Genomic DNA, 13,211 nt, shown 5'->3' on the forward strand with positions numbered 1-13,211 from the left:
TAAAATGGACAGAGAAAAAATCAAATGAACAAATCCTGAGAGAGAAGCGAAATAAGAAGTATAATTAGATCGATCAAAATGAGAAGGGATAGGTGGTATGGACATATACTTCGGCATGATGGACTTGTGAAAAGAATAACTGAAGGCAAAATGGCAGGGAAAAGAAGAAGAGGCAGACCAAGGAAAAGCTTTGTTGACCAAGTCAAAGAAAGCACGGGCCTGAGGAGCTACCAGGAGATTAAGAAGAAAGCCAATGGCAGGACGGAATGGAGGAAATTGTTGCTGAGCTACCAGTCCCAAGACTGATGCAACTGATTATATTTTTATCTGTTCTGATTATCATCACCTTTTACTCAAACTTGCATGTTATTGACTCAGTTTTATTAAAGAAACAGAACTTTTTTTTTTATTTTATATGCACTTGAATTATTTATGATTTTCAAATATTTTTATGTGGTTCAGTTGCAGATGTTAAGAAAGACATTAAGATTTTTAAAAACAGTTTTATTAATTTTTTGACATCCTTGAAATTGACTTTGATACATGGCTTGTAAACCAAGTGGATACAGAAATTGCTTGTGTTATTATTTTTTTTACTCAAGTCATTTCTGATTGTTTTTGTACAAAAACAATTTCTGTTTTTGTTTCTAGTACTGTATTGTATCAAACTGTATGATTCCAGAAACACACATGCTTAAATTAAACTTAAAAAGTCACTTACATGATCAGCTATTCGAGCAAGAACTCGGCATGCAGGTTCCACAACCTCAGTTGATTTAAAGTCTAATTGAATGCCCTTGTTATTATGATGTAAAACTTCATGAAGCCATTCCTCAAGTGTGACATCACTTGTAATTGCTGGAGGCTGAGCCATAATAGGCACAGGAAATCGGCTATTGCAAGACATACTAATATCTCCCTCTAGAATCATTGCAGGGCCTACAAAAGAAAGCTCAAAATTTCTCTTTACGTATGCATCATTATGTATTGATAAACATAAAAATAATAATATAAAAATTAAACTTGGCTAATTAATAATTTCATAAAATTATATTCCTGAAATCACCTAGTAACAAATCAAATTAAAGATTAAGTTATAAGGGACGTGATTAGTCAAAATTTTCAAAATAACTAAGGCTTTATTTTAGTATAGTGAAATTAGAAATTAGAAATTTTAAATTCATGTTATTTAACTAGGAATAATGGTTAGTATCCATTACAATACTGATATTGTAATGGATACTAACCATGGAACTAGGCAAATCTTGATAATTTGAAATATAAACTTATAATTCACTCGAAACAGTTAAAATATATATGATTAATTTATGGAGCAAGAGCATGTGGTATACCTAAATATCTATTAAATACTATGTTATCACAATGGAAGTCCCTAGAGAATGTGCAAGGGGGTGAGAGAGAGAGAGCAAGAGATACCTCTAACTTTCATTCAACAGCATATAACATGACAGTAATTATGTGTTGAAGTTAGAAGTGATAAAAACATGCCTCTCCCAAACTAAAGTTAGTTAAATTTTCTTTGACTTGGCGAAGGCATTTGACAGGGTGCCACATGATAAGCTGATATTTAAGTTACAGCACATGGGTCTGGATGTCAGATTGGTCAACTGGATTCAGGATTGGCTGTCTGATAGGTATCAGAGAGTTGTGTATGGTGGAGCAGTTTCCAGGAGGCAGAGGGTTACAAGTGGGGTCCCACAGGGCTCAGTACTAGGACCTATATTGTTTAACCTTTATATCAATGACATAGCCAGTGGATTGCAGGGGGATATTCAGTTGTTTGCAGATGATGCGAAGCTTGGAAGGATTATTAGTAATAGTGCAGATGTGGTAGCCCTGCAAGAGGATTTAAATAAGCTAGATAGATGGGCAAATGAATGGGGGTGTCAGTTTAATGCAGCAAAATGTAAGGTCTTGAGGTTTGGGAAACATCGATGGGATGCTGCATACTCTATGGGAGGAGTTATACTGGAGGAAGTAGGGGAGACAAGAGATCTGGGGTTGATGATTGATAGAAACCTGAAGTTTAGGGGACATATTGCAAAGGTGGTGAAGGTAACACAGAGGATTGCTGCTATTATGAGAAGGACACTGACCTGCAGAGATAAGAGGGTTATCATTCCGTTGTATAAGTCTCTGATCAGACCACACTTGGACTATTGTTCTCAGATTTGGTCCCCAGGATTTGAAGGGGATAAATTAACCGTGGAAAGGATACAAAGACGGATGACAAAGATGGTTTCAGGACTGTACAAGGATAGTTATGAGGATCGGCTGAGAGAATGTGGACTGCAGAGTTTGGTGGATAGAAGAAGGAGAGGTGATATGATTGAGACTTTTAAACTGTTGAGAGGTGGTTACAGGGTTGACACTGGGGAGTTCTTTCGCTTGGTTGATCAGCGGGAAGGAGTGATGACAAGAGGCCATCCCTGGAAGTTACGAAAGGAAACTGTGAGCAAGAGGGTAAGGAGTGGTTTCTTTGTGTGGAGGGTGGTTGAGCCGTGGAATGCATTGCCTGATGGAGTGGTGGGAGTGAGAACGGTCAGTGGGTTTAAGGAGTGGTATGATAAACTTTGTGTTTCTCAGGGGGGGACTTCCCCTCGATGAGTCTTGACAGACTTTATGTCTTAGAAAGGACCTCCCTCGATGAGTCTTTTGACTCCTTGGAGGCCTGAATAATAATAATAATAATAATAATAATAAATTAAGTTTAACTCATTCCATTCCAGGAAGTATGTCAACATATAATGTAACTATATTTTAAGAAATTACTTTAAGCTGGCTAGGCAAATCATTACAGAGAAGCTAAGCATAATTTAAATCCTATATTAATGATTTCCATTAAAAAAAAAAAAATTATGCATTTGGCTCAATGACAAATTACAATAAAGTGATTTTATGTCTTATAAAGCCAATTTTTAGTGACATGATGATTAATCCTCTCTCTCTCTCTGTTTTTCAAAGTATATATTCTCTGCTTGGTTTGTCCATTTTGCAGAGGAGAAAACTAAAGTTTCTAGAAGGAACACCATACAACCTAAAACAATGAGAGCTAACTCACTGTCATGAATTAACTTCTTCACGGTACAAACAGCACCAGAAGAATGAAATTTATTGACGTTATTGAGCGCTAGTTACGAATGTAGCATTTAATTAGGCTGCTGTAAAGTCAATTCAAGTAACAACTGAAAAGAAACTAATTCTCTAAACTTAGAGAATTTATAAAAACAAAGTTAATTCAGAGAAGTCAGGCTTTTGTCATATACATCATCTAGGTAGCCTAGCTAGACTGTTGATTTATGTGTAGCAGAGCTTGGTTTTCTAGAAATTCCACAGAGAAACTGACTGGTGAGAGGCCCACTGCAGTCCCATCTAGCTGCTCATGAAAAATAACCTCAATATGGTGAATTTGAATAATTCAAATATGGCAGGGGAGAAATGTGGTCAATGGTACTATATTTGCAATACTTTTTTAGTCAATGTTACATGGCTCGCAAAATGTATCAAAACCTAAGAAGAAAAAAAAAGCAACAACTTTCATTTAGTGATAAAATGGCAAGGTTTTGGGTATAACATGAGAATGCAAACTTTCCTCAAACTACTTCAGTATCACTATTTAAAACCATACACAAAGGCGTTTTGCAAGTAATGCTTTAATCGTTGATAGCTACCTATCCAAAAGAGATATGTCAAGGAAATAATAAACAGATAGTTTGAAGTCTCACTTTATTTTCATACACTACCTCTCATTATAATCACCCTCAGTTCAATATATTTTCTCCACTGCATGACAAGTTTTTCAAAGCCAATGGTTTTGGAGCCATTTTCTTACCTCTAGTTTAAAAATTTGATTATGGAATACAGTATATTCTTGATTTAAAGGACCATCCAGTTTTAACAGATGAAATTTTCCATTGGATACTGTTGGGCATGTCTGAGGTAAAGATACTTTATATATTTAGTATGTAAATAAATATGCTGTGATATCTGTATATTGTTACTCAACTTAATTAGGTTGTAACAACAATTTTTGGCTTAAAGGAATCATCAAAATATGAGAAATACTGTGGTAATGCATAAAGTGGAAACTAGCAGCATATATGTAGGTTGGTATTTCCTCATTACATGTATGACAGAATATATGTCTGCCACTGGGTATGATACTGTAATCGTAAGACAGTTACAGTAGGTTTGTATACATATGTAAATTCTTGTATTTAGTCTGTTCTGTGTTTTTTTTTTAATCAGTCCATGAGGAATAGTCAAATGCCTTCTTTTCCTTTGTCTATTCGTCATGGACTATATCCGGAGTAACTGCCCTGCATGCTTGAAGAATAGGGATGTGGAAACAAATTGTGACAAATATTTACAAAGCTCAAGATCAATTAAAACAGTAAAAGTAATGCAATATTATGATTATGTACTGTGTAATGAAGTAGATATATTATGCAATATCTGTGTATTACATATAGTGAAATTTGTTTTGCACATAAACAAGGACAATGCTGTGTATCAAATTATACCTATGGACCTCTGATTTCACATAGATGACAATTTTTTTCAGCAGACTTTTTGATTTTATGGATATTCCATCCCATAAATTAATCCATTATGTTGAGGATATGCCATATCACTATCCTACTTCATTAAGGAACAAAAGATTTTTCTAAAGGCCACTTGACTTAATCACAGTTCTAGTTATATCTTAAATAAGATACATCTTAATTGTGAGCATTTTGAAATTGATAAAGCAGATGTGAGAAGATGGCTCAACTGCCTATAGAGCTTTACTGTGATGGCTATGAGATATTTATCAACAAAAATCTTGAGTGAGGTAGGATTTCACCATATAGTCCTGGTGAATGATGCAAAGGCATTCACTAGGATTATGATCACTTAATCCTAGTGAGCACTTAGCATGCTTTCCAGCAGAAGGTTGAGTTGTGAACTTTTTGATCATGGTGAGATAGGATAGTAAATACAGTATATTCGTGTAACAGACTAACTGGGTGAAGAGGGTGTTCATAAAGTCAAGGATATACGGTATCACCATCTTACCTCACTCAACTTTCTGTCAGAAAGTGCACTATGACTGTATATCCCTTTTGCCCAGTTCTAGACCTTTTCTTAACCAGTTCCTCTTTCAAATACACTGTTGAGATGACCTCTCTTCTTCTTCACTGACACATCTCTTATGTGAGGCATTACATTCAGAATACCTCTCATATTATTAACTATTTTGAAACATTTTAAGATTTAGTAAAAATCCCAAACTAATGCATTCTATCATATCAACCAGGCAATATATGCAAAAGAGAATGGTTGCCAGTTTAATGTGTCAAAATGCAAGGTTCTGCATTTTGGGATGAAAAGATTACTAGCTCTATACCACACTGATGGAACTGTACTCTAAGAAAATGATGAATAAGAGATTTGCAAGTGTTGGAAGACAGGGAGTTGAAATTCTGAGAACATATTGCAGAAGTGGCCAGAACAGCTCAAAGAATTGATATGATGGAGATTACTTAATGGTTTTTATAGGCTTGATGCATAGGATATTTTACAGGACTTCATTTCTATAAGTTGTAGCATTCATGGTTCCACTAGGAAGCACATAAAAGTTGGTACATCCACCCAATGAGATGCCTCCTCCAACCATCTTGCTACCTCTACCATAAGCATCTCTTTCAAGGATATTATAGAGTCAATAATGTGTCCCTGGTTCTCTCCAGATCACAGCATGCTTGGTATCACTTTGTAGAGCAAATGACTCATCTGTAAACAGTACCAACTTCCCATTTGTCTTAGGTTCAGCTGATGTGGAGCCTGGCCCATTTCAAAAGGTCTCTTCTGAGGTTAGCTAAATGCAAAATACCTCATCTAGCATGCAGACCAACTTTGTGAAGCCGTCTGTGCACAGTGGAAGCAGATACCGATATTCCTGTAGCCAATGCAAAATCAGATCATAGCTGATTTAGTGTAGCACTCCTGTTTCAGCGAACAGATAATTGGAGATAGTCACCTGCCTCTGGTTTTGGCCCATAGACTTCTCTCAATGCATCTCCAGGGATGTTGTCTGTGACTGCTGAAATTGGTTTCACAATCTGTGAACCACAGTACGACTTGCATGCAACCATCTGACTATTTACAGCACCTCCATAGTGCAATTGGAAGAATGACGGTATGTTGCGCCATTCGATTGGAAAAGGTCTGAGTTCAATTCTTGTCATGACGGGAGGAATCTTTATATGGACTTTTTCAATCGAAGGTGACTTACCCAAACTCATACGGAGGTAGCAGAGTTTTCCCTCTCGAAACTTGGATTTTTCATCCTGCATACAGACAAATTGGCCCTTCAGAACACACACAATTTACAGACAAAAAATACTAGCTGTGGTGGTGGATAGTAGATGATTGGTAGTAGAGGATCGGTGTAGTGGTGGAGACAGAGAGTTGTACAATAGGTGTCCTCCCGTGACGAGTCTTTGGACTCCTTGGAGGTGTCAAGAATAATAATCATCATCAAATTCCTGCCATCTACCCTCAAGGGGTGTACAGGATATGATAGTACTACATGAAAAAAATTATATCATTATTACCTTCCTATCTACAATTTTCCTCCAAATCAGTCTGTTACTTGTCAAAACTCCAACATTATCAGATCTTATTCTATCATCTAATGCACTTTGTACCGTATCAATCCACCTATATCTTGGTCTTCCTCTGGGTCGTTTTCCTGCCAACCTGGCAAAGAACACTTGCTTTGCTGATCTTTCTTTGCCCATTCTGTTTAAGCGATCAAACCATGAGATTAGCTCTGCTAACGCATTCCTGGATGCTGACAATGTCAAGTTCTTTCCTAATATCCTTGTTTTTAATATGATATTGCCATTGATGCCATCTGTTCACGCCTATAATCTTTCTCAGGACTCTCATATGTGCGGTCTCTAGTCTTTGGTCAAGGGTTTTACTTCTGACCCAGCTCTCAGATCCATAAGTTAACACTGGTTTGAACACTGTCTTGTATACAGCTAATTTAGTGTTCTGACTAATTTCTCTCTTATTCCATATGAATTTATTCAATTGACTTCCCATCATACCAGCTTTGCTGATTCTGTTGTCTATTTCTATATTTAATTTACCATCTTCACTAAAAATCGTGCCTAAGTAGCTGAAATGTTTTACTTGTTCCACAGGTTCTCCATTCACAACACAGTTGACATTTTCAACAAATCTACCTATTTTCATTGTCTTTGTCTTATAAATGCTCACCTTCATACCATATGTATTACAACAGTTATTCAATTTAGTCAGGGAATCTTGCAAACTCGTAGCGGATTTATTCAGAAGTATAACATCGTCTGCATAAAGCAAAGAGCTGACTTTAACATCTCCAATTCTGATATCATGTTTAATACCACTTTCCTTCATGATGTGATCCATATAGATAATGAATAAAAGAGGGGGATAATATACATCCTTGTCTCACACCAGATTTAACATTCAACCGTCTTCCTGTACATCCTTCAATTCTAACTGCCAACTTACAACTCAAATACAGACTAGGTATTGCTTGATATAATGCCCCATTGACACCATATAACTGTAGCATATTGAATAGCTTCTCTCTTGGCACCTTGTCATATGCCTTTTCCAAATCGACAAACGTAAATACAGATCTTTGTTATATTCACATGCTTTCTCCACTATTTGTCGTAAAGTGAAGATCTGATCCTGACAGCCTCTATTTGGCCTGAATCCAGCTTGCTCTTCATCAAGCTTTTCTTCCACAATTCTTCTCACCCGTTTCTCAAGTATACTTGCATAGATCTTGCCAGGAACACTCAGTAGGGAAATACCGCTGTAATTCTCACATTCGGTTTTATTTCCCTTTTTATATATGGGTACTATGAGAACTGTACTCCAATCATCAGGAATTCGTCCCTCTGTCCAGGCTTTCTGAACTATGCAGTGCAGCCACTGTAAGACTCTTATACCACCATACTTCAGCATTTCTGGTCGAATATCATCTACTCCTGCTGCCTTTCCACATTTCAAGCCTTTGATGGCTTTTTCTACTTCAAGTATGGATAAGTATTCCTGACTGCATGCCTGGTCAGTGTTTTTTACCACTGTGTGCTGTCATCACTGCTTGTTTCATTTAGCAGTTTTTCAAAGTAATTACTCCATACTTCAAGGATATCTTTTTCTTCCGTTTTCTTGTCACCTTTATCATCTCTAACTCCTTTTACAGTACTCTTTCCTCTATTCCTAAGCTGCTTCAACAACGTCCAGAATATTTTGCCATCTTCTTGATATTTATTTTCTATATTCTTGCCAAAGTCCTCCCATGACTTTTGTTTAGCTAGTTTTACACAGTGTTTAGCATTCTTGCATTTGTCTCTGTATTCTCTAAGAGCACAAGCTGACTTATTTGCCAGGAACTTTTGATATGCTTTCTTCTTTTCCTTCAGCGCCTCTTTAACTTCCTGTGTCCACCACGAAGTTCTAATTTTTCTATCCTTGCAGACAACTTCACGACATGCCTCTCTAGCTGAATCAATCAGGGCTTTCTTCAAGGCTTGCCACTGAATCTTCAAGGTTTGATTCCTGTTCTCAAGCTCTTTCATTTTTTCTTCAATAATCTTTGTGTATTTTAGTCTACAATTCACATCTGAGAGCTGCTCAACTCTTATTCGCTTTAAAACTTTCTTACATGTTATTCTTTTCAATGTGAAATTCCATTTATCTTGCTCAAGACTAAATAGTGATCACTTCCAATTTCAAATCCTCTGTACACTCTGGTGTCCTGCACCAGGGAGAAAACATCACTATCAACAATAACATAGTTAATGAGACTTTTCTTATTCCTTGCCTCTTCTCTCCATGTGAATTTGTGCCCACTTTTATGTTGGAACATGGTGTTAGTAATAACCAGTCCATGTCCTGAGCAGAAATCCAACAGATATTTGCCATTATTATTAGCTCTGCTCTTTTCTCCAAATTTTCCCAAAATATTTTTGTATGTCTCAATCATTTCCTACTCTGCTATTTAGATCCCTAACAAGGACCAACAAACGAATAATAATAATAATATAACTCCATCTGACTTTGGTTGGCCTCTAGTTTTATGATGGCTCATGACCTGAATTCATTGGTTAAATACTGTCTTGAAGCCATATTCAAGAATTTTGATATCACAGTCTTTTTTTCACTTCAGACACAAAATGGAAAACCACTCCAAAACACCCGCTTTTATGCCAGGGCTCATTTGCATATACCGATGACAGCAGTAGTAATTTGTATGTGATGTGTCGCTTTTTACATGATGTACTTGACATACACCCCTCCCTCAGTTATTGATATTTTTCTCTTTGTTCATTTATTTATGGAAATCAGTGGAGCTAGAGTTCTATGGTTGAATGTTCTCAGTTGAACATTAAAAGAACAGTCAACATTAAATGTTGAATGTTCTTTAAATGTTTAAAGAACATTAAAAACTTGACTTTTGGGAGGACAAAACCTACTTGCTGGGTCAAAAAAAAAGGATCAGAGGTTAGAATCAAGCCTATAACAATCTTCTAGTGGTCTAGCAAATTGCGAAACCAGTAATGTTGCAATAAAGCTACACAAGCCTAAGTAGATCAAAATCTAAATAATTTATATTCTTGAAAAGTAATATTAGAATATCAAACAATTATAAATCTACAAAGAATATTTAAAACATAACTTGCTAATATAGTTTATTTAGTTGTAAGTTTTACCTCTCAATGATGCAGTAAGTCTTGCCTTACTGTTAATTGTTCTTGCCCAGGATACACGCAGTCCATCGCCTTTTGCTTCTGGGAAATAGTCTAGCAGGTTTGGAACCATGATTACTCTACATGAGGAGAGCAAGAGAGAAACTTATTAACTGATGTTTAGTAGATTTTGAAACTATATATATTGTATAAGAATGCAGTCCATTCACTTCCACTATATATTTGGAATCATATTCTAACATTCCATTCCTCTAGAAGAGAGTACTCCCAATGCCAAAGCTGATTATTCGGTTGTTGGCAAACCAAGAAGGCAATAATTTTAATTTTATTCACACCTAAAAGATCCCAATGTTATTATTATATGAGGATCTCCATGAAGTCCAGAGCCTCATAGGAAATATGAAACTGACAAAAAAAATGAGAATATAAACAGATTTAATAAATATTAAAGGTGACATTTTTATGTTATCATCAGGCTCAGTGAAAAAACCTGAAACGGGAAAAAAAAAAAAAATACTGAATGAATCAGGAACAAAAGCACATGAGTGATGATTTAAAACAAATCATTCATCTCCCAAACAGGATCCACCTCCACACACTCAATAATGGATCTTATCTTAACCAGTTTTCCTTCCAGGTACACTTTGAAGGGGACTGTTCCTCTTGATAATTCAGATCACAATCTCATCCTCTCATCTATAACTTTGAGTAGCTTGGCATTACAACAATACCAAGTGGAAAGATCTCCATGAGTTTAACTCCTTTCTATGGTCAAGACCACTGTTTCCATTTTTCAGATCCAAATCTTGTTAATGAAATTATCTATGTCAGGGCTGGATTAAGACCCATAGAGGCCCTAAGCACTTAAAAGATTTTGGTGCCCCATATATATGTAATTAAATTCAAACTATAAACAATAATAAACCATAAAATAAATTTTTATTTTTCAAAATGAAACAAAACTATAGTAAGATGGAAAATAATGTTTATTTTTGTATACTACAACTTTATTTAGATTTGAAAAGTTTTCTCCTACTTTTTTTAATTGCAAAGTTTTTGATCAGATCCTCAAAATTAATCTTACGTAACACATCTGCTTCTATACTTAGTAGAGATAAGGCATTCAACCTGCCTTGTTGCATAGTTGTTCTGATGGGATTTTTAATATACTTCAACTGAGAAAAATGGAAGTTCAGCTGAGCAATTTGTGATCATTAATGTTAAAAATATACCAAAGGCAATGTCTACATTTGGAAAGACACACTCGATATTGTCTTCTACAATTATTTTATAAAGTTCAGAATGACAATCTTGTTTTTACATTTTTTTTTGCACTGAAATTATGGCACACATATGAGTGAAACTCTCAAGCTCAGCTGAGAAATTAGTGTTCAAGTCCTCTGGGTAAGCATCAATCAGCTTTTGACAACACTGAGAATACCTTTCAATTTCAGTAGATGATGAAGTCACTGAAGTAGCATTATGTAGCACATAACTTAGAAAAGAAAATTTCTCTCTCTGATATTTCTTTGTATATCTCTCCTCTTCTTCTCATCTCAGTTTCAAGTTTGTCAACAATTGTGTAAAAGGTGGTGATACAAAATTTATCTCTGGCATTCAGATATACTTCTGGAGCATCTCCATCATTAGGTACCTTCTTTCTGATATGTTGCGAGTTTGAGCTGCCTTGTAATCAACATCTGGTAGCACTTCCTTTGTAGCTGCTTCATATCTTTCCAATTCATTGCGTGAAGTGCACAACTGGTCAGCTAATGATCCATACAGATCTGCACGTTTTTAAGTTGACATCCTCATTCTGTAGAACTTGGCTTACTCTATGAAAATTTTGCAAAATCTCATCCAAAAATTCAACATAAAAATGAATTCTAGCTCTTGCATCTTATTTGCAATATTATCTGCTTCTCTTCTCGTGTCTCCCTTTTGTGACTGGTCTTCAGCTATACAGTCTAATGCTTCTAAAATTTGAAGGAAAGATTTCAAAATTGCTGCTGTTGCCATAGCATGTGCCTCCCATCTGGTATCAGAGAGGGATTTTAAGACATTTTAATTTCCAATACAACCTTTAACAATTGTTCACTGGCTGGTTGAGGCTGAAAAAAAGGTATAGAGCAACCACACTGTAGAGAAGAAATTAACCGTCTCTTGACAGCAGTCAACAGCACTTCGGCCTACCGAATTTAGTGAATGAGCTGCACAGGGCACATACATATAGCAAACTTGTTTCTAAAATTTTTTGCTGCATCCCCTTATAACGTCCAGACATGTTAGCAGTGTTGTCATAAGACTGACCCCTACATTTTGAAAAGTTTAGCTGACAAACTTTACGTAAGTACTGCAACACCTGATTTGCCATTTCCTCACTGGTATGGCTTTTCATTTCCAGAAAGGTTAAAAAGTGTTCAATAGGCTGTCCATCTTTTGAGTACCTAAGTACAATACTTAATTGGAAGATTTTACTTTTATCAATACGTGGACCTTTTTAGCCATCAGTTGAATGAGTTCCTCACAGGCGGCTTTGGACAGATAAGAAGGATTTCCTTTGCCACAATTTCCATATTTCGCAATGTGACCTGCTAAAAATGGATCAAACTGACTTATGAGCTCAAGCAGCCCTAAAAAGTTCCCATTTTGCAATGATCCAAATCTTTCTTCTTTTCCTCAAAAAGCCAAGCCATGTTCAGCTAACGTACAAATAACAGCTACGACACGCCTCAGGCATGTTCTCAGTAATCACACTCTTCCTGAATTTGTTTTTCCAACTGTTGTCCCAACTCTACACCTTGTCTGCGAGTTAAGTATGTTAGCATAGAGTCTCGGTGAGTAGTGCTTTTTTCATGTTGATCAATTACAATAGTATTTCGCCAGTCACTGAACCCTTCTCTTGTGACAAAATGTGAGAAATTTTTAGGAGCAAAGAGTTTACAAACAAAACAATAAACTGATCCCGTTGATGGTGAATACAATAACCACTTTCTTTTGTATTCCTCACCATTGGCTTTTGTCCCAACAAAAAGTTGGGACAAAAGCCAGTGAACAGTATCTTACTGGTTTGCCACTACTGAAATGTCGGTAAGACTTGTCAAATGGCCCATTGTGGTGTTGACAGTCACTGGGCCCACTAGCAGTCCAATAAGCCACGTCATCAGCAGAGAAATCAAGCCATAACCCTGGATCTTTTGCTATATTTACTTCATCGTTTGCAGACTGAATCATTTCACCACCATCACCATGGCCCACTAAACTTTCATTTCCAGCAATTATTTCAACCTCAGAATGTTTTGTAAAGCAACTTACATCAACATTTGCAGTAGAGATATCATGAGAATTCACAGACAAAGTGAGGTCAGTAGTGAGACATGTGCTAGATGAATCTGCTTGTGACACCTTTATGATTCCAACATTATCATA

At 36.2% G+C, this 13,211-nt stretch overlaps 1 protein-coding gene across 1 annotated transcript in view; it reads right to left on the reverse strand.

Annotated features, from left to right (window-relative positions):
* Positions 1–13,211, reverse strand: part of LOC150096714 (protein FAM151B-like) — a 95,042-nt gene that overhangs the window by 57,784 nt on the left and 24,047 nt on the right. Inside the window, exons 2-3 of the mRNA XM_090408426.1 lie at positions 9,786–9,901; positions 722–939 (exon numbers count right to left, since the gene is read on the reverse strand). Of these exons, the coding sequence (XP_090264552.1) occupies positions 722–939; positions 9,786–9,894 (327 nt within the window). The 5' untranslated portion in view covers positions 9,895–9,901. The remainder of the gene's footprint in view (positions 1–721; positions 940–9,785; positions 9,902–13,211) is intronic.

This window comes from Typopeltis vanoorti, chromosome 18, assembly GCF_054136105.1.
Source record: "Typopeltis vanoorti isolate ZY-2024b chromosome 18, IOZ_Tvanoo_1.0, whole genome shotgun sequence".
In the NCBI taxonomy this organism is placed as follows: domain Eukaryota; kingdom Metazoa; phylum Arthropoda; class Arachnida; order Uropygi; family Thelyphonidae; genus Typopeltis; species Typopeltis vanoorti.